Source organism: Oncorhynchus clarkii, chromosome 3 (genome assembly GCF_045791955.1).
Source record: "Oncorhynchus clarkii lewisi isolate Uvic-CL-2024 chromosome 3, UVic_Ocla_1.0, whole genome shotgun sequence".
In the NCBI taxonomy this organism is placed as follows: Eukaryota; Metazoa; Chordata; class Actinopteri; order Salmoniformes; family Salmonidae; genus Oncorhynchus; species Oncorhynchus clarkii.
The window spans coordinates 25,995,560-26,018,146 of record NC_092149.1 but is presented as its reverse complement, the minus strand read 5'-3'; the positions used below and the strand labels follow the sequence as shown (position 1 = coordinate 26,018,146).

General features: G+C 42.4%; 1 protein-coding gene across 3 annotated transcripts in view; it reads left to right on the top strand.

Moving 5' to 3' along the window:
• The window catches only part of LOC139391823 (DENN domain-containing protein 4B-like), a 35,835-nt gene extending 27,225 nt beyond the window's left edge, over positions 1 to 8,610 (top strand). For 2 of the 3 annotated variants that reach the window (XM_071139406.1, XM_071139396.1), the window contains exons 19-27: positions 644 to 881; positions 988 to 1,270; positions 1,430 to 1,710; positions 2,075 to 2,225; positions 2,325 to 2,564; positions 2,675 to 2,774; positions 2,884 to 3,049; positions 5,296 to 5,354; positions 5,460 to 8,610. In XM_071139406.1, the coding sequence (XP_070995507.1) occupies positions 644 to 881; positions 988 to 1,270; positions 1,430 to 1,710; positions 2,075 to 2,225; positions 2,325 to 2,564; positions 2,675 to 2,774; positions 2,884 to 3,049; positions 5,296 to 5,354; positions 5,460 to 5,605 (1,664 nt within the window). In that variant the 3' untranslated portion in view covers positions 5,606 to 8,610. The remainder of the gene's footprint in view (positions 1 to 643; positions 882 to 987; positions 1,271 to 1,429; positions 1,711 to 2,074; positions 2,226 to 2,324; positions 2,565 to 2,674; positions 2,775 to 2,883; positions 3,050 to 5,295; positions 5,355 to 5,459) is intronic. The other variant, XM_071139414.1, reaches the window with a different exon arrangement.
• Positions 8,611 to 22,587: the final 13,977 nt, after the last annotated feature.

The window sequence follows — 22,587 nt, the reverse complement described above, 5'->3', positions numbered from 1 at the left end:
CTGGTATGGCAACTGCTCGGAATCCGACCGGAAGGCGCTACAGAGGGTAGAGCGTGTGACCCAGGGCATCAATGGGGCCAAACTTTCTGCCATCGACACTGCCACTAGGCAGTGTCAGAGGAAAGCCCAAAAAATGGTCAGACTCCAGTGACCTAAGTCATAGACTGTTCTCTCTGCTACCACACGACAAGTGGTACCGGAGTGCCAAGTCTAGGTCCAAAAGGCTCCTTAACAGCTTCTACCCCCAAGCCATAAGACTGCTGAACAATTCATAAAATGGCCACCCGGACTATTTCCATTTTTACACTGCTGCTACTCACTATTTATTATCAACGCATAGTCACTTTACCAGTACCTACATGTACAAATTACTGACTAACCTATACCTCCACACATTGACTCGGTACCGGTACCCCCAGTATTTTCACTTTATTTAGTAGATATTTTCTTAACTCTATTTCTTTAACTGCATTGTTGGTTAAGGGCTTGTGAGAAGCATTTCCCGGTAAGGTCTACTGTTGTTATTGCCGCATATGAGAAATAAAATGGGATTTGATTTAAGGTTTAATGTAACATAACACTCTCATCAAACAACTGTGTCTAATGTTTGGAAACCACCCTCCTAACAATTTCCACCCCACAGAGTCTAAGCTCTCAATGAAGGCGGTGCTCCGGAACCCAGGTGCCAATGGCTGCAGCGATCCCGCCTCCCGTAAACCCCCCGTGGGGCCACGAGACACCTCCACCCCTTCTCCCTTTCCCCCTGGTGGTGTCCTGGTGCGCCGCGACCAGGTGTGCCTGTCCAACTTCTACAAAGACTGTGCCGAGACGACCGTCTCTGACCCCAACTGCAGCTGCCAGCCTGAGGAGAGAGACGGCAGGTGAGGGGGTGGGGAAGCTGGGACTGATATGTTTTTGGATTACAGTTTGAATATCACTCAGATATACTATAAGAGTATGTCTCCCATTCCTCTGTTCTCAATGTAGGCCACCTGGGCCGAGAGACACCGTGAGCCGCAAGGCCGTGGACGAGAACTACAATAATGTGTCACCGCAGAGTCGGGGAAGCCTGGCAGGGAAACTACAGCAGCTGCTCACACCTACTCGCCATCGAGTCTCGGGGCGGCGGGCCACAAGTGTAGACGCTCGGCGCTCGGGGGGTGAAAACGGGCCGGTGCGCAGGGTGTCGGAACAGAGGCCGTCCCGAAAAGCCCAGGTGGCTGAGAGCCTGTTGAAGGCTAAGGAGAGGCTCTACACTGCTACCTCTGAGGTGAGGGGACAACATGTGGGTTGTTGTAGCTTATAGTCTTACTCTACTGTATTGCCCAAATGATTTAGTTTACTGTGGTAAAATGCATTTGCAGATGTAGGGAGAGTTATCAAACCTGTCAAAACGTGCTTAATGTTTCTCTATCCTTTTCCTCTGTAGAGTTCTCTGTCGGTGGGGAGTGACGTCGACCTCCCTGAAACAACCAATTTGGCCTTTCCTCTCCGCAAGTCCTGGGACACCAACCAAGAGGGAGCAGGACTAGAGGTGTTGATGTCGAGCTGCTCCCTGTGTCGGAGCTGTAACTCCCTGGTCTATGATGAGGAGATAATGGCCGGGTGGACGTCTGACGACTCCAACCTCAACTCCAGCTGTCCCTTCTGCTCGACCACCTTCGTCCCCCTTCTCAACGCTGAGATCTGTGACCTAGGACCTGTCAGCAGGTAGGACTACTCCTCTCATCACCCTAACATTTAAGTGTGTCTCAAATGGCATCATATTCCCTATATAGTGCACTACTTTTGACCAGGGCCTGTAGAAGTCAAAATTCCTTCATTTTGACTCCTATTCTTATTCAATCTGTCTATTCAGGGCCATGTGCAGTTCTCACCATATGCATTTGGAAAGTGAAGCTACGGTTTTACTGACTAAATACATATGGCGAGGACTGTGTAATGTATGGTGAGGACTGTGTAATGTATGGTGAGGACTGTGTAATGTATGGTGAGGATTGTATGGTGGGGACTGTATGAGTCTTAAACTGAATGAACTTTAGAATTTTTTTTTTAAACAAAACGCTCACCACAGCCTGGAACGTACCAATTGGAACATGGACGAGGAGGTGGATAGCGCAGCCAAGTCCCCTGGTGACCTGGAGGCCATCCTGGGTCACAACGGTGTGAGTGAGGACTCCAGCTCTGAGACCAGCAGTTATTCTGAAAGCAGCAGCGCTACCATGGTACTCTACCAACACTGGTTTATTTGTCATCTTTATCTGTTGGCTTCTGGGAAATATTCAGTCTAGCTATACCCACAGTTAACGTGTTATTGACTCCAGGGATCATCGGTGGGCGGGTCGCCCCAGGTGACGGTGGCCTACCTGAGCCCATTGGTGCTGCGCAAGGAGCTTGAGAGCCTGCTGGAGAACGAGGGTGAGGCGGTGCTGTCGCAGGGCCAGCTCCTGGACAGCCACTCCATCATCTTCTGGAACATGGTTTGGTACTTCCATCGCCTGGGCCTGCCCAGCAATCTGCTGCAGCTTGTTCGCTCCTCACCGCTGGCCAACCAACTAGCACAGGTAACTCCACTCCCAGGCTTTTCTTGGGGCCTAGTGATTAATTATTAGCATTAGTATATTACAATACATAATGTCCTCATACTAATGTTGAGCTCCTATCTGTGTGTCAGACTTCAGAGAACTCAGCAGTGAGGGTGAGGCTGCTGTGGGACACACTGACCCCTGACACAGACTACTGGCCCCCCCTCTACATCCTGTGGAGGATACACAGTAAGATAAACACGTTATTCACTTGGAAATAGTCAGATGATACAGGTTCAGATCCTTTCATGAATTACATCTCTCGCTCTCTCTCGCTCTCACTCTCTCACTCACTCAGGTGGCGTACCCATGCGGAACCACAGCTGGCGGAGGCACAACCACCCCTTCACCCTGGCCTTCCTGGAGGAAGTGCTGCGCTGGGTCGGCATGAACGAGGTACACAAGGGAATCACTCTCTTCCTGGAAACCATTGCCAAGCAACCAGGCACGCCCAAGATACAAAGGTGAGTGCAGGAAATTGCCTCTGAATCATCAATTGTTGATAGCATTTTTTGTTTGTGTAAGTAATAGTGCCTTCAGAAAGTATTCACACCCCTTGACTTTTTTCACATTTTGTTGTTACACTCGGAATTTAAAATGGATTTAAAAAATAATAATTGTCACTGGCCTACACATTCATTCATTAAAAATGACAAGCTGAAATGCCTTCAGTCAATAAGTAATAAACCCCTTTGTTATGGCAAGCCTAAATATACTGAAAAAATATATAAATGCATGTAAAGTGTTAGTCCCATGTTTCATTAGCTGAAATAAAACATCCCAGAAATGTTACATACGCACTAAAGCAAATTTCTCTAAAATGTTGTACACAAATTTGTTTACGTCCCTGTTAGTGAGCATGTCTCCTCTATCCACCTGACAGGTGTGACATATCAAGAAGCAGATTAAACAGCATAATAACTACACAGGTGCACCTTGTGCCTGGGACAATAAATGGCCACTATAAAATGTGCCGTTGTCCCACAACACAATGCCACAGATGCGCAGTTTGTTGACTGCAGGAATTTCCATTGTTAATTTGATTTTGATGTTAATTCCTCTACTATAAGCTCTAAAAGCTTATAAAAACTCAATTCAACGTCGTTTTAGAGAATTTGGCAGTACGTCCAACCGGCCTCACAACCGCAGACCACATGTAACCACGCCTGCCCAGGACCTCCACACCCGACTTCTGAGGAGTATTTTTGTATAAAATCCCTTTTGTGGGGGAAAAACTCATTCTGATTAGAGGAGGGCAGAGGCGCCCCTGCCCAGTCATGTGAAATCTATAGATTAGGGCCTAATTTATTTATTTAAATTTACTGATTTCCTTATATGAACTGTAACTATTGCATGTTACATTTTTATTGCATGTTGCATTTTATGTAGTTCATGAGTAAAAAATTGCTTAACAAGTCACAAGTTTCATGAATAGTGTTTAACATGATTTTTAGTACTTAATTGTATGTGTCGGGTACAGAGATTATCTGTAAGGTCCCTCAGTTGAGCAGTGATTTTCAAACACAGATTCAACCACGAAGACCAGGGAGGTTTTGCAATGCCTCGCAAAGAAGGGCACCTATTGGTAGATGGGTAAAAAAAATTATGACATTGAATATCCTTGGTGAAGTTATTAATTACAATTTGGATGGTGTATCAATAAACCCAGTCACTACAAAGATGCAGGCGTCGTTCCTAACTCGGTTGTCGGAGAGAAAGGAAACCGCTCAGGGATTTCCCTATGAGGCCAAATAGTTACAGAGATTAATGGCTGTGATAGGACAACAATGAGAATGGATCAACAACATTGTAGTTAGTGTGCAATACTAACCTAATTGACAGAATGAAAAGGAAGCCTGTACATAATAAAAATATTCCAAAACATGCATTGTGTTTGCAACAAGGCATTAAAGTAATACTGCAAAGAATGTGGCAAAGCAATTCACTTTTTGTATTGAATACAAAGTGTTAGGTTTGGGGAAAATCCAATACAACACATTACTTGAGTACCACTCTCCATATTTTCAGGCGTAGTGGTGGCTGCATCATGATATGGGAATGCTTGTAATCATTAAGGACTGGGGAGTTTTTCAGGATGAAAAAGAAACAGAATGGAGCTAAGCACAGAGGAATACCTGATTGTCTGCTTTTCACCAGCAGGATAATAACCTAAAGCACAAGGTAAAATCTACACTGGAGTTGCTTACCAAGAAGACAGTGAATGTTCCTGAGTGTCCGAGTTACAGTTTTGACTTAAATCTACTTGAAATCTATGGCAAGACCGATGACAATGGTTGTCTAGCAATGATCAACAACAAACTTGACAGATTTTGAAGAGTTTTGAAAAGAATAATGGGCAAATGTTGCACAATCCAGGTGTGGAAAGCTCTTAGAGACTTACCCAGAAAGACTCACAGCTGTAATTGCTGCCAAAAGTGCGTCTTCAAAGTATTGACTCAGGGGTATGAATACTTATGTAAATGAGATATTTCATTTTCAATTAAATGTCTAAACATGTTTTTACTTTGTCATTTTGGGGCATTGTGTGTAAATGGGTGAGAAAAAAATCAATGTAATCAATTTTGAATTCAGGGTGTAACACAACAATGTGGAATAAGTCAAGGGGTATGATACTGTATTTTCTCAAGGCACTGTTTTGGTTATATGATTGCACAATTGTGATCGATAGTACTTTGTGTTGTGTGTCCAGGAGTCTGTACAGAGAGATGCTCTTCCTCACGCTGGCTGCCATGGGTAGAGATCACGTTGGTAAGCAGCCTCTTTAAGACACTTCAAACACAGTTGGAATACAAGAACTTCACTATAGTTTCAAACCAACCAGGCTTATTGCTTACACCACTTTCTGTCTTTTAGCTGCGTTTGATAAGAAATACAAGGCTGCGTACCAACGGCTGAGTGGCTCCTTGGGCCGCGAGGAGCTCCGCAGGAAGAGAGCCCAGCCACCTAGCCCCAAGGCTGTGGACTGCAGACGGAGCTTCCTTCTGCCCCTTGAGTGCTAATACCACCTGCAGGCTCCACCCACTCCAATCCAGATCCGCCCCCATCGCTGCTGCCTCCACTCCCTAGAACACTGATACCCAGCTGCCAAGAAGAAGGGATTGGAGAAGTTAGACCGAAAACAACAGACAGAGAATTCTGCCTTCACTTTGGACTTCTCCACTGTGCTGCCACCTAGCACAGCTTGGCCACACTATAAAAGCCCCCTGACTGTGTAACCACACCTCACTATCCTTGTTTATGTGAACCCGATATCTACATTTGACCTTCATTAATTTCCATTGTGCAACTGGCCTTTGGACAGCTTCCTCAATAACTAAACACAACCCTCTCGTCCTATAGTTTGGCTACAGGGATTATTGGACCTGGTACATACAGCCCAGCCCCCTTGGACTTTGCTCATTGCTCATATATACATGGCCTCTGCCTCACCAATATAACTCATACTGGTTTGTAGGTCATAAACCATGCATTTCATTCGTATTTAACATGTAAGGCATATTACCGACCTGCGATCTATGCATTCAATGTGAATATATTCTATAATTTGCATTGCTTTCAGACAGAAAATCTCATGAGTGGGAGATGTCTAGTGATCCTTGATGTGATGGGAAGTGTCTATCATCGAACTGTAACATACATTACATTGCAAGGGTACATACCAATCACTCACAGTCACAGTCAAAACCTTTAGATTAGATCGCATTTCATGCCTCTCTTGCTCTTTTTCACCCTCTGGAATGAATTCTGTCAACTGGACATTGGTGGTAAAGTCTCACTTTGGGATGAGACTGCTTCAGCAAGTCAATCCAAACGAGGATGTTTACTCTGGGAGAGGATGATATTGAATATCGACTTCGGGTGAGGATATCTTCGGGAGGATTATGTCAGCTCAGATGTCGAATCTGGGAGAGAATTATGTCAACTAAGAAAGGATGATGTTGACTGGGAAAGGATGATGTCAACTCTGGGAAAGGATGATGTCAAATCTGGGAGATGATGTCAACTCTGGTAAAGGAGGATGTTTCCTATTGATTTTGGGAGAGTATGATGTTAACTATCGGTTTTGGGAGCAGATGGTGAGCTGTGGGGATCAGCAATGTAATGGTTTGATCACTATCACTATATGGTTTCCTTAGTGTGTGTGTTTTCCAGCTCATGGTGTGGAATGGAGCTATGGTCAAACTTTGGGTATGGCATGAAATAGCCTATGCAGAGTCGCCAGAAATGCTAACATCCGGTTGTCAGGGATACAGTATTTTCAACCTGACGGAAGTGGGAACTCTGCTCAGGCATCTTTCTATGCCTGCAACATTAGGTTAGGCAGGAAGTGGAGGGGGTGTGACTGGGAACAGACACTGACAGTCAAGGAGAATCCACGAGTCCTATAAAACCCCAGTCCTGCACCCCTACATCACAACCAGGAAGGACTTTTCATACATGGACACACATACATATTGCATACAGGATTTATCAGTTGTATTGTGTTTTTAATTCCCTGTACTGTTCTTGTGAATTTGAAGTGTGATTGGGGGTTCTCAGTTCAAGAACTGATTCTCAGAAAGTGGCTGACAGAAGAATAAAAGAAAAACGTGTAGAAGGGGGGTTGATTATGGTATGTATGATGTCATGTGTTTCCTCATGTTTTATGCGTATTTACCTCGTCTCATACCTCTTTTCCCGTGTTAAACGGGAGTGATTTGTCTGGGAGGATGGTCCACAAGGAAATGACTGTGATGGACCTTTAGTAGTAGTAGAATGTGATGGAACTTGAGTCACACATCACCAGTTTTTCATTCACCACACATTTAGGCCAGTAGTGGGTTAAGAATTTTTGGCAGAGATCAAAGAACTTTAGAAGATCCAGTTGAGTGGAAGTGTTTAAGGAGAGGAAGGTACTTCACTGTGGAGCACATACTTACCTACTAGGTTCTTGTTTTCATGTACAGTACCTGTGAGGCCTTTTCCCCTCTTATTTTAACACTTTATTTGTTGTTCGACTTTGTATATGAAAACAAATGAATTGCACAATGGACTTTTCATTTTCTTTCAATTTCATATGATGTTGCCACACTGTTAAATGCCTCTGTTACCGTCATACCTTGTTTTTGATCTTGCAGTGTTATATAGCAGCGTCACGAGAGAACGCCTTGTGTTCTGCCTTTGAAGATTGTGTGAGTGACAGAAATTATTGTCCCCATCTGGGGAGTAAAGCTGTATTTACAACTAGGGATGTGAAGTTGTAGCGAGAACAATTTTCAGATCTCATATTTTAGTCCTGAGGGTGAGATATATTTCAGATGGCACTGATATCATTGTGAGTCTACCCATATATCATTAAAGTACAAGGGAGACATTGTTTGCACACAGCCATCCAGTCAACAGGGATATACAGACTGGAGCAAAGCATTGAGTATTCTCAGCCAGTAGAGGGCAGTAGGGCATACAGAGTCCAGTTCTAGCCATTGGTAGGGTGAATTGGGCTTGATCATGCTAAGGCAACCCTGGTCTTGGAATTGACACGTCTTTAGTAATAACATGGTGGGAACCTGTTTATTCAAATTGCCTATCAGTGGTCATGACGCAAAGGAGACCCAAGAGGGAATGCTGTTTAAAAGTTAAGACTTAAGTTATCGTCAGCGTCTCTAATTACACCCTATTTGGCTCTTGGTCAAAAGTAGTGAACTGTATGGATAGTAGGTTGATAAAATGGTGTATATTTTGAGATTTCCCAGCCCGAAGTTAGATTGTAAAAATAAGGTAGGTAGATTTGTTCCCCAACGTAGGCAATATTACATTTATGGCCACTATTTCAATGCACCGGACTGCAAGTGAATATAAGGGACATTTATATTGTCTGTTCCTTTATTGGTCAAGTGAGCAAAGAAATGAAGAGAGGATATCTGTATTTAAAATATATTGTGTTTGCTGTTGTAATTTATATGGATGTGACTTCAGTTGTAAATGTCTTGTTTTATAGAAGGAAAATACAAACAGATTCCCCAAAGTTCTGTTTTCTTGTGTGATTTAATGTATGATTTTCTCTCTGCCTAACAATAGTATTAGAGCGGCTCTAAATTACATCCTAAAATAGTTTTCTCTGACCCGTCTTTGTTCTGAAGTATTGAAAAGTTTTCAGGCCAGATAAAGCAGCAACTATTGTTCAATTGTGTGTGTATATATACAGTACCAGTCAAAAGTTTGGACACCTACTCATTCTAGGGTTTTTCTTTATTTTTACTATTTTCTACATTGTAGAATTAATAGTGAAGACATCAGAACTATGAAATAACACAGTAACCAAAAAACTGTTAAACAAATGTAAATATATTTTATACTTCAGATTCTTCAAAGTAGCCACCCTTTGCCTTGATGACAGCTTTGCACAATTATCTTTGAAGACAGGGTCCTGAAAAAGGGACGTTTATTTTTTTGAAATGTCCCTTTTTCAGGACCCTGTCTTTCAAAGACAATTCGTAAAAATCCAAATAACTTTACAGATCTTCATTGTAAAGGGTTTAAACACTGTTTCCCATGATTGTTCAATAAACCATAAACAGTTAATGAGCATGCACCTGTGGAACGGTCGTTAAGACACTAACAGCTTACAGACGGTAGGCAATTGAGGTCACAGTTATGAAAACTTAGGACATTAAAGAGGCCTTTCTGCTGACTCTGAAAACCCCCAAAACAAAGATGCACAGGGTCGCTGCTCATCTGCGTGAACGTGCCTTAGGAATGCTGCAAAGAGGCATGAGGACTGCAGATGTGGTCAGGGCAATAAATTGCTATATCCGTACTGTGAGACGCCTAAGACAGCGCTACAGGGAGACAGGGCGGACAGGTTATAGTCATCGCAGTGGCAGACCACGTGTAACAACACCTGCACAGGATTGGAACATCTGAACATCACATCTGCGGGACAGGTACAGGATGGCAACAACAACTGCCCGAGTTACACCAGGAACGCACAATCCCTCCATCAGTGCTCAGACTGTCCGCAATATGCTGAGAGAGGCTGGACCGAGGGCTTGTAGGCCTTGTTGTAAGGCAGGTCCTCACCAGACATCACCGTCAACAACCGCACCTATGGGCACAAACACATGGTCGGATTCACGTTTATTGCCAAAGGAATGAGTGTTACACGAAGCCTGTACTCTGGAGCGGGATTGATTTGGTGTTTGAGGGTCCGTCATGGTTTGGGGCGGTGTTTCACAGCATCATCTGACTGAGCTTGTTATCATTGCAAGCAATCTCAACGCTGTGCGTTACAGGGAAGACATCCTCCTCCCTCACGTGGTACCCTTCCTGCAGGCTCATCCTGACATGGCCCTCCAGCATGACAATGCCACCAGCCATACTGCTCGTTCTGTGTGTGATTTCCTGCAAGACAGGAATGTCAGTGTTCTGCCACGGCCAGCGAAGAGTCCGGATCTCAATCCCATTGAGCACGTCTGGGACCTGTTGGATCGGAGGGTGAGGGCTAGGGCCATTCCCCCCAGAAATGTCTGGGAAGTTGCAGGTGCCTTGGTGGAAGAGTAGGGTAACATCTCACAGCAAGAACTGGGAAATCTGGTGCAGTCCATGAGGAGGAGATGCACTGCAGTACTTAATGCAGCTGGTGGCCGCACCAGATACTGATTGTTACTTTTGATTTTGACCCCCTCTTTGTTCAGGGACACATTATTCCTTTTCTGTTAGTCACATACAGTGGGGCAAAAAATTATTTAGTCAGCCACCAATTGTGCAAGTTCTCCCACATAAAAAGATGAGAGAGGCCTGTAATTCTCATCATAGGTACACTTCAACTATGACACAAAATGAGAAAAAAAATCCAGAAAATCACATTGTAGGATTTTTAATGAATTTATTTGCAAATTATGGTGGAATATAAGTATTTGGTCACCTACAAACAAGCAAGATTTCTGCCTCTCACAGACATGTAACTTCTTCTTTAAGAGGCTCCTCTGTCTTCCACTTGTTACCTGTATTAATGGCACCTGTTTGAACTTGTTATCAGTATAAAAGACACCTGTCCACAACCTCAAACAATCACACTCCAAACTCCACTATGGCCAAGACCAAAGAGCTGTCAAAGGACACCAGAAACAAAATTGTAGACCTGTACCAGGCTGGGAAGACTGAATATGCAATAGATAAACAGCTTGGTTTGAAGAAATCAACTGTAGGAGCAAGTATTAGGAAATGGAAGACATACAAGACCACTGATAATCTCCCTCGATCTGGGGCTCCACGCAAGATCTCACCCCGTGGGGTCAAAATGATCACAAGAACGGTGAGCAAAAAACCCAGAACCACACAGGGGGACCTAGTGAATGACCTGCAGAGAGCTGTGACCAAAGTAACAAAGCATACCATCAGCAAGGGCATTGAAGAAGAAATGTGGCTGGGTCTTTCAGCATGACAATGATCCCAAACACACCGCCCGGGCAACGAAGGAGTGGCTTCGTAAGAAGCATTTCAAGGTCCTGGAGTGGCCTTGCCAGTCTCCAGATCTCAACCCCATAGAAAATCTTTGGAGGGAGTTGAAAGTCCGTGTTGCCCAGCAACAGCCCCAAAACATCACTGCTCTAGAGGAGATCTGCATGGAGGAATGGGCCAAAATACCAGCAACAGTGTGTGAAAACCTTGTGAAGACTTACAGAAAACGTTTGACCTCTGTCATTGCCAACAAAGGGTATATAACAAAGTATTGAGATAAACTTTTGTTATTGACCAAATACTTATTTTCCACCATAGTTTGCAAATAAATTCATTAAAAATCCTACAATGTGATTTTCCTGATTTTTTTCCCTCATTTTGTCTATCATAGTTGAAGTGTACCTATGATGAAAATTACAGCCCTCTCTCATCTTTTTAAGTGGGAGAACTTGGACAATTGGTGGCTGACTAAATACTTTTTTGCCCCACTGTATCTGTGGAAATTCTCAGTCTCAGTTGTTGAATCTTTTTATGTTAATACAAATATTTACATGTTAAGTTTGCTGAAAATAAATGCAGTTGACAGTGAGAGGACGTTTCTTTTTTTTTGTTGCTGAGTTTGTGTGTGTGTGTATGTGTGTGTATGTGTGTATGTGTATATATATACGCTCATAATATACTCATAATCAGTATGAGACCATTGTATCCTGCATAAGGTTATGTAGCAGTGTCATCTTACACTAAAGCTCTGTCTGATCTACATTGTACAGTAGTTGTATCAGCCCAGTGGGATATATGTTCCCAACCAGTTCATCTGGTCCAGTTGCCATGGACCTTTTTATTCCACTGTCAGTATAAGTCAGTACATGACACCTTTATTTCAAGAACATATATCAAAGTGGTCTTTTTTCACTGGTGTTGGGCAGGGTGTTGGGTTGTTTTGCCCCCTGTTTTTTGGTCTTCTTTATACGCTTCAGCTTGTTTATTTTCTGACAACTTACTATTCAATGAAATGGAATGTAGTTCCTGATGTAGTCTGCTGCAGGAAATATTGGTTTTCTAAAATGTAAACAGGGAAATGTCAAAGCTGGGGAAGCAAGTAATCTTCATCTTTATCTCTACTCTTCTCCTCCATCCTATTTCCTCCATGACCACAAGCCTTGTAGAGAGGAATGGTGTAAAAATCTGAGCCGTATGCATGCAGTGAGAGGAGGTCTTGCCAGGCCAGCTCAGATTAGACCACTGTGATCGTCGCTATGTGAAACCCTAAACCCCATTATGTGGCTAACAGGATAAAGCTTTGCTACTGCTGGGCGGACAATGAGCTACAGAGAGCTCTCAATACAGCCATGCTTACTGCTCACTGTTTAACCACAGAGGCCTGGGAATAACTCTATTAGTCTCTGTATGCATACTATGGAGGATAAAGTGCTCCTATCGATTGAAATGCCCTTTGCCATTTCCTCTTGGGTGAAATATCATAGGCTATTATAAGCTGATGTACCTGCAGGGTAAGAGTACTGATTCACATCATCTGATGCATTACAGGTTGAAAGTTTATGTCAGTTTGTTGAGTGTTGAGCATCCCTGTAATTTGAATGTTGAATCCAAACTAACTTCATTCTGAAGACCTGAATTCCTTTCAATTGTGATACAATTCTTTATATGTTATGTGCTACAAAATATGAATTTGACCGATTTGAGTAAATGAACATACTCCAAACAGACAATACTAGTTTACTAGTTTCCTGAAACACTCTGAAATGTATGATGTTGCCCTTCGAGACATAATAACCTCACTGATCGATAAGACATGGATAACTTCGCACTGTCCAGACCTGTAATACCATAGCAACAACCATCTTCAAGCCATCTGCTCTCTCTGATCTGATCTCTGAGACACCAACCTTTACTGGCTAGATTAGGACAATATATGAGGTTAGATGTTTTGTTCTTAAACCTACTGCATCATACAGAGGTTTATTGTCAATGAGGGATATTTGAGTGATGTTGCACAGTAAAGCCTGACCGGCTTCACGACGAGTCTACAAAACATTATGTACACATTGACAACATATGATACTTGCAGTATGTAGATTTAAACATACTGGGCTCAGCAGATGAAGGTACATTTTCAGTAGGAACTGATTTAATGGTGGTGAGAAGAACCAGGATGATTATGAGAAATCACAAAAGCTGCGCTTAGACAGGCAGCGCAATTCTGATATTTATTTTCCACTAATTGGTCTTTTGACCAATCAGATCAGCTCTGAAAAAGAGCTGATGTGAAATATCTGGTGTGATTGGTCAAAAGACTAAATAGTGGGAAAAATATCAGAATTGGGCTGCCTAATGAGTTCGCTAAGAAAATCACAAAGGGGTGTGGGCTGTCTATACCTTTAAAAAAAACTGGAATGGGTAGACATGTTTTGTGTCTGTTTCTCTCTGACTCTTTGCATGTATATATCTCTGGACATTCCCAGTTGGACCAGACCCCTAATTATATATATATTTTCATGTCCTTTCTATCTCCCTAGCAACTTTAATGGCCAGATTAGGAGAAAATATGATATGAGATGCTGATACAGCTGTAGTATAGTTTTAACGAGCCCATGGGGGACAGTTGATTGATGTTGTCCAGTAAAATTGGCAAGCATGACCACCTTCACTCCCTTACCAGACTGTGTAAAACATTACATTTGGTGTTCAAGATGTGTAAAACATGTTTTAAGGGGGAGTACATTGTATGGTGAGTTTAATAAAAGTTGTTCTGTGGGTGGGGAGCATGGGACAGTAAGCTTGGCTTTAGATCAGGATGAGTGACCAGATGATCTGCTAATTTTTGTAATACGTCTGTCTATTAAGTATTATTGCGCAATATTATTCTATTTGAACTGCTATTCTAAAGACCGTATATGTTTGATATATCTAAAACAATTCTATAGATACTCATTCATTCACTTGATAAAAGATGCCAAATTTAACTTTCATTAGACACTACCATTACATAGAAGAAGAAAATGGTCCTCTTCCTCAGATGATGAGGATCAGATTTAATGATGGTGAGAACCAGGGGGATTAGGATAGGAACACTCACTGAGCTACTTACTAATGAGCTAGTTAAGAAGATACAAAACAACTGTGTGTAGGTAGGATCTATGCCTCTTCCCTCAGATGGCTAAAAAAAACATGCCTCATTCTCCTCCCAGATCCTTGTTTTGCATGTTGATATCTCCCTCATAATAGACCAGGCCATTCCCACTTGGACCGATCCCCAATTAGATCCCTTTATATGAACAGAAGACCACCTAATGAATAGCACGCTGCTACTAGCCTGTTGTTCTCCCTTAAGAGGGGTGCGTATTGTGTGTGTTAGGGGGGCTGATGCCTGTTAATTGGCTGGTCTGTCCTACTGTGAGCCGCACTGCATTCCATTCCAACAGCTTTGGTAATGGAGCCATAGTGAGGACCGTTGGGGCAGAGGGTGGCTGAATGTGTTTTTCTTTTTAAACATTCGTTATTGTACCCAAGGTTGAGAACTTCTTTGAGGCTGGTGGAGTTGAGATGATGAGATGATTTGAGTTGGTGAATGGTCTTCATTGAACAGACCTTCAACTTGCTTGTAGCTACTATGACTGTGTTTTTAGTAAAGCTGCAGTACAATATGCTTCCCCTTCTCATCATCAAGAATCCACTTTTTTTAGGAGAGAAAAAAAACACCAAAGAGGAACAACATGATGACTTTATTCAAATGAGTTTATCCCCTGCTAAGAAGTTTCCTTTCGTTTGAAAGTTTGTTTCTTAAATCCTTTGTTGTTGTTGTAATGAATTCTTTACAGTGATGTTTTTTCATCGTATTTTAAATAACTTGTAGAAAATAGACTTTATGGCACTGTCATGAAGCATTATGACATCATAATGCCAGATAGGCCTATCACGTACAGTACATGCCCTTATGTCAGTCATCAATCAAAAAGAGGGTGTCTTGTCCTGCTCCTGAAGGATAACAACCTCTAACTCAACGTGAGCAAGACAAAGGAGATGATCGTGGACTACAGGAAAAGGAGGGCCGAGCACACCCCCATTCTCATTGATGGGGCTGTAGTGGATCCAGTTGAGGGCCAAGCGTCCTGCCATCCAGCCACCCTAGTCATATACTGTTCTCTCTGCTACTGCACGGAAAGCGGTACCTGAGCACCAAGTCTAGGTCCAAAAGGCTTCTTAACAGCTTCTACCCACAAGCCCCCCCCCCCCCCACACACACACACACACACATTTTTACACTGCTGCTACTCTCTGTTTATTATCTATGCACAGTCACTTTACCTACATGTACATATTACCTTAATTACCTCGACTAAGCTGTGCCCCCGCACATTGACTCGGTACCGATACCCCAAGTATATAGCCTCGCTACTGTTATTTTATTGTTGCTCTTTAATTATCTGTTATTTTTATTTTTTTATTTTTATTTTTCTTCATTCTTTTTTTTTTCTTTCTTTCTTTTTTACTTCAGTTTATTTTAGTAAATACTTTAACACTTATTTTTCTTAACTGCGTTGTTGGTTAAGGGCTTTTAAGTAAGCATTTCACTGTATGGTCTACCCCTGTTGTATTTGGCACATGTGACAAATAAAATTTGATTTGATATGTCATGACAGTGTTATGACTATATTATAACAGGTTTTGTCAGCTGTTATGACATGACAGGGTTATGCCAATTTTGCAGGTTTGCCTACTTACAAAGCATGTCATTTTTTATCGTAGGTACACTTCAACTGTGAGAGACGGAATCTAAAACAAAAATCCAGAAAATCATATTGTATTATTGCTATGTAAATAATTAGCATTTTATTGCATGACATATGTATTTGATACATCAGAAAAGCATAACTTATTATTTGCTACAGGAACCTTTGTTTGCAATTACAGAGATCATATGTTTCCTGTAATTCTTGACCAGGTTTGCACACACTGCAGCAGGGATTTTGGCCCACTCCTCCATACAGACCTTCTCCAGAGCCTACAGGTTTCGGGGCTGTCGCTGGGCAATACGGACTTTCAGCTCCCTCCAAATATGTTCTATTGGGTTCAGGTCTGGAGACTGGCTAGGCCACTCCAGGACCTTGAGATGCTTCTTACGGAGCCACTCCTTAGTTGCCCTGGCTGTGTGTTTCGGGTCGTTGTCATGCTGGAAGACCCAGCCACGACCCACTTACTGAGGGAAGGAGGTTGTTGGCCAAGATCTCGCGATACATGGCCCCATCCATCCTCCCCTCAATACGGTGCAGTCGTCCTGTCCCTTTTGCAGAAAGGCATCCCCAAAGAATGTTTCCACCTCCATGCTTCACGGTTGGGATGGTGTTCTTGGGGTTGTACTCATCCTTTTTCTTCCTCCAAACACGGCAAGTGGAGTTTAGACCAAAAAACTATTTTTCTGTCTCATCAGACCACATGACCTTCTCCCATTCCTCCTCTGGATCATCCAGATGGTCATTGGCAAACTTCAGACGGGCCTGGACATGCGCTGGCTTGAGCAGGGGGACCTTGCGTGCGTTGCAGGATTTTAATCCATGACGGCGTAGTGTGTTACTCATGGTTTTCTTTGAGACTGTGGTCCCAGCTCTCTTCAGGTCATTGACCAGGTCCTGCCGTGTAGTTCTGGGCTGATCCCTCACCTTCCTCATGATCATTGATGCCCCACGAGGTGAGATCTTGCATGGAGCACCAGACCGAGGGTGATTGACCGTCATCTTGAACTTCTTCCATTTTCTAATAATTGCGCCAACAGTTGCCTTCTCACCAAGCTGCTTGCCTATTGTCCTGTAGCCCATCCCAGCCTTGTGCAGGTCTACAATTTTATCCCTGATGTCCTTACACAGCTCTCTGGTCTTGGCCATTGTGGAGTGGTTGGAGTCTGTTTGATTGAGTGTGTGGACAGGTGTCTTTTATACAGGTAACGAGTTCAAACAGGTGCAAATCATACAGTGGAGAACAGAAGGGATTCTTAAAGAAAAACGAACAGGTCTGTGAGAGCCGGAATTCTTACTGGTTGTTAGGTGATCAAATACTTATGTCATGCAATAAAATGCTAATTAATTACTTAAATATCATACAATGTGATTTTCTGGATTTTTGTTTTAGATTCTGTCTCTCACAGTTGAAGTGTACCCATGATAAATTACAGACCTCTACATGCTTTGTAAGTAGGAAAACCTGCAAAATCGGCAGTGTATCAAATATGTATATATACACAGTGCATTCGGAAAGTATTCAGACACCTTAACTTTTTCCACATTTTGTTACGTTACAGCATTATTCTAAAATGTATTAAATTGTTTTTTTTTCTTCATCAATCTACACATAATACCCCATAATTACAAAGCAAAAACTGTTTTTTAGAAATGTTTGCAAATGTATTGAAAAAAATTACAGAAATGTTACAGTATTCAGACCCTTTACTCATACTTTGTTGAAGTAACTTTGGCAGCGATTACAGTCTAGAGTCTTCTTGGGTATGACGCTACAAGCTTGGCACACTTGTATTTGGGGAGTTTCTCCCATTCTTCTCTGCAGATCCACTCCTGCGTTGTCTTGGCTGTGTGCTTAGAGTCATTGTCCTGTTGGAAGGTGAACCTTGAACCCAGTCTGAGGTCCTGAGCGCTCTGGAGCAGGTTTTCATCATGGATTTCTCTGTACTTTTGTTCGTTCATCTTTCCCTCGATCCTGACTAGTCTCCCAGTCCCTGCCGCTGAAAAACATCTGCACAGCATGATGCTACCACCACCATGCCTCCCCGTAGGAATGGTTTCGGGTTTCCTTTAGATGTGATGTTTGGCATTCAGGCCAAAGAGTTCAATCTTGATTTAATCAGACCAGAGAATCTTGTTTCTCATGGTCTGGGAGTCCTTTAGGTGACGTTTGGGTTGTCATGTGCCTTTTACTGAGTAGTGGCTTCAGTCTGGCCACTCTACCATAAAGTCCTGATTGGTGGAGTGCTGCAGAGATGGTTGTCCTTCTGGAAGGTTCTCCCATCTCCACAAAGGAACTCTAGAGCTCTGTCAGAGTAGTCATCGGGTTCTCCCTGATCAAGGTCCTTCTCCCCTGATTGCTCAGTTTGGCCGGGTGGCAAGCTCTAGGAAGAGTCTTGTGGTTCCAAACTTCTTCCATTTAAGAATGATGGAGGAAACTGTGTTCTTGGGGACCTTCAATGCCTCGACACAATCCTTCCTCAGACCTTCGACCTCATGACTTGGTTTTTGCTCTGACATGCACTGTCAACTGTGGGACCTTATATAGACAGGTGTGTGCCTTTCCAAACCATGTCCAATCAATTGAATTTACCACAGATGTATTCCAATAAAGTATTAGAAACATCTCAAGGGTGATCAATGGAAACAGGATGCACCTGAGCTCAATTTCGAGTCTCATAGCAAAGTGTCTATTTTTATTTTTAATACATTTGCATAAATGTTTTATTTAATCAATTTTAGAATATGGCTGTAACGTAACAAAAAGTGGAAAAAGTCAAGGGTCTGAATACTTTCTGAATGAGCTGTATATACACTATCGTTCAAAAGTTTGGGGTCACTTGAAAATGCCCTTATTTTTGAAAGAAAAGCCCTTTTTTTGTCCATTAAAATAACATCAAACTGATCAGAAATAGAGTGTAGAGACCTCAACTGGCAGCTTCATTAAATAGTACCCGCAAAACACCAGTCTCAACGTCAACAGTGAAGAGGCAAATCCGGGATGCTGGCCTTCTAGGCAGAGTTGCAAAGAAAAAGCTATATCTCAGACTGGCCAATAAAGATAAAAGATTAAGATGAGCAAAATAACACAGACACCGGACAGAGGAACTCTGCCTAGAAGGCCAGCATCCTGGAGTTGCCTCTTCACTGTTGAGATTGACACTGGTGTTTTGCGGGTACTATTTAATGAAGCTGACAGTTGAGGACTTGTGAGGTATATGTTTCTCAAACTAGACACTCTAATATACTTGTCCTCTTGCTCAGTTGTGCACCCGGGCCTCACACTCCTCTTTCTATTCTGGTTAGAGACTGTTTGCGCTGTTCTGTGAAGGGAGTTGTACACGGCATTGTACTAGATCTTCAGTTTCTTGGCAATTTCTCGCATAGAATAGCCTTCATTTCTCAGAACAAGAATAGACTGATGAGTTTCAGAAGAAAGTTATTTGTTTCTGGCCATTTTGAGCCTATAATCAAACCCACAAATGCTGATGCTCCAGATACTCAACTTGTCTAAAGAAGGCAAGTTTTTATTGCTTATTTAATCAGAACACCAGTTTTCAGCGATTTTGTTTCTGGTGTCCTTTGACAGCTCTTTGGTCTTGGCCATAGTGGAGTTTGGAGTGTGACTGTTTGAGGTTGTGGACAGGTGTCTTTTATACTGATAACAAGTTCAAACAGGTGCCATTAATACAGGTAACGAGTGGAGGAGAGAGGAGCCTCTAAAGAAGAAGTTACAGGTCTGTGAGAGCCAGAAATCCTGCTTGTTTGTAGGTGACCAAATACTTATTTTCCACCATAATTTGCAAATAAATTCATTAAAAATCCTATAATATGATTTTCTGGATTTTTTTTCTTCTAATTTTGTCTGTCATAGTTGAAGTGTACCTATGATGAAAATTACAGGCCTCTCTCATCTTTTTAAGTGGGAGAACTTGCACAATTGGTGGCTGACTAAATACTTTTTTGCCCCACTGTATATATTTTTTACAGATGCTCACAATGTCATTTGGAAAGTGGTTAGTGGAGTACCAGTAACATTGTCATTGCCAATAATCATCAGCACCTCCACAACTGACAGCAATAACCACTATAACAGCATTAAAGTGTATGTATGGTGGAGTAGGTTGACAATAGAATGATGATGACCTGCATATCAAGACAATATTTGGCTTCTGGAGCCTCTTCATAGCAGGTTCCCTCAAGTGATGATTTGCGGTTTAGAAGGGCCACCCCTTTTGACTGGCCCCCATCCTGCCATTGGCTCGTTTACATGCCCCCAGTCTCCGCTGGCCAGTTCTATTGTTGTATCGGTGTCCATTCATTGACCGGGATGTCAGCGGGGACAACAATACCTTACGCATAACTAATAGCCACAGAACCCAGCGAGGGCCGTTCGACAATAGCAAACACAACATTCTCAAAGCAGCCTCGTCCAGAAGCCAGCCGTTCGCTGGACAGTGGAACTGAAACTGCGGAAATGTTTTTTTGAGATTTTTGTTGGTATTTTTATTTAATACATTTTAAGGAGTGAAGCTCGCTATTAAAGCGTCGCTATAACAGTTAGACTTCGAACTAAAAGGGATTCATACTAAACCATGAACCAAACGAGGAATTTTCAGCTTTTTCTATTGGTGGTCATATCTTCAGGTAATGCTTTTCATATTTAAGCGGATGAATGTTCGAGCTTTGAATAGGTAATGATAGTATAAGTCGAGTTAATGTCCTCCATGTGGAACCCACTGAATGTTTTGCTACTTGCATGTGATTTTGAAATGATTTTAGCATGCAGCCTCAGTATCTAATGTATTGGAGGTGAACGCGAAGCCATGCGTCTTTAGTGTGCACCTGGCTCTCTAGCCTATTGCACTGCGTAAAAGCAATTATTTCCTTTCCTGTCGACTCCATCTCGTCTGTATACGTCTTCCATAAAGTCATTGGTGTCGATTAGGGGACATGTGTAGTTTGCAGCCTCTGGGATATCATGGGTGTAATTAGAGAAATCAATGGGGGCTGTTAAGGCGCGCGTAAAGATGAATGGCCAAGTTGGAACCGTTAGGATATTTACAACTGTGTCTTTGGAGAGAGGCCTTTGACCTTCAAGATACATGCCTATAGTGTTAATTTGACATTATGCGTGGATAGCAGAATGGAGAGCCTTCAAAAAATAGAAAACATTTTTGTTATTGATTCGGGAAAGGTGAAATACATGAGCATTAGATGTTTTTTTAAGGCGTTTTTCATTCCAATTTGTTTAATTAATTATGTGTTATCAGCACAAAAGTTGACATATGTTTGATCACAGATTTCAATGGTGTGCTACCATGATGCACCATTCAGTCGATGCGTAAAGATACTAGCCTATGCTCTCTCCTTTTACGCACAAGTTGTAAGGCAACTCTGTAAGGCAATTCGGGGACAGGAACTCACGGTGCTTTATCATGTCAGGCTTCATGTTATTGACTTTAGTCAGCTCCCACATTATTTTCTCTGATTACACCACTTAAGACAAATGAATGGCAAAGGCTATCCACGAAACAAACTTTACATAATAATCACAACGATAATCCAATTCAACCTTTAAATTCTAACATTGAACATGTTAGTAAATTTGATTCATCCCCTGAACCCGACTATTGCCTCTCATGCATTTATTCCTTAATCAGGTATTGGCTGTTCAAGTCTCCATCTGATTCAAAACACTGTATTATCTTTTAACCAATATGTGCAGTTTGCAACTGTTTCCATTAGAACCACGTTTACACTACACATAAAAAAGTGTTGAACTCAGGCAAAGAACATATCTGGAGATATAGGAAATGGCGATGTTTTGGCTACCACTTGTGTATTGAAATCTCATCAGGGATATTTGGTCAGATCAGACTCATCTACCCGTCATGGTCAGACACAGGGCAGCCAGTTGGACTTGGGGTTAAATAATGATTGACCTCCTCACACCTCATTTGCATAAAGCAGACAGACCCTCTCTGTCTGTCCCCCCATCCCCCACACACCTCATTTAGGGGCATGATGGTGTGTGTGGGATTGGGTGTTCAGTAATCCCCCTGCAGCTGCCTTATTAGATATCCCCTAAAACCTATGCACACACACACACACACACACACACACACACACACACACACACACACACACACACACACACAAACACTCTCCCCCAGCCTGCACAGACAGTGTTCTCAAAATCTCAACCAGACACCCCTCTGACTGGGGGTGTTAATCCCAAAGATCTACATTGAGGTGGAATCAGGGCCAAGGCTCTACCCTGCCATGAGGCCCAAAAGCTTGGCCCTGGTTCCTTCAGACTTATTTGCTCTCTGTGCCATAGCCTCATAGCCTTTCCTGTTGGCCTCCCCACTTCTTCATCTCTTATGTGGCTGGACCCACCCTGGGTTCATATATAACAAATAAGACTGAAGTTGGCTCATAGAAACAGTGCTGCTGGCTGTTATTGCTGTGTGTATGAGGGATAAGAACATTCCCCATAGTTTACAAACTGAGTTAATTACATGCATTGACCATATAAAATGCAGGGATTCAATAACCCTTTTTTGACAGCAGTTATAAATGACATATATGTAGGTTGAACGTTTCAAGGTGCATTACATTTTATAGAACTTTAAGCAAGACCTAAAGGTCTTCGCAACACTGGCAATTTTTTTAATGCAATAGTGCAAAGCAATGTTGTCAGCAATGGTTGCCGCAACTTTTTCCATTGCAAATGAGAATCGTTTTATTATCTGGGGAAATGTAATCTGCAGGGCCAATTAGTCAAT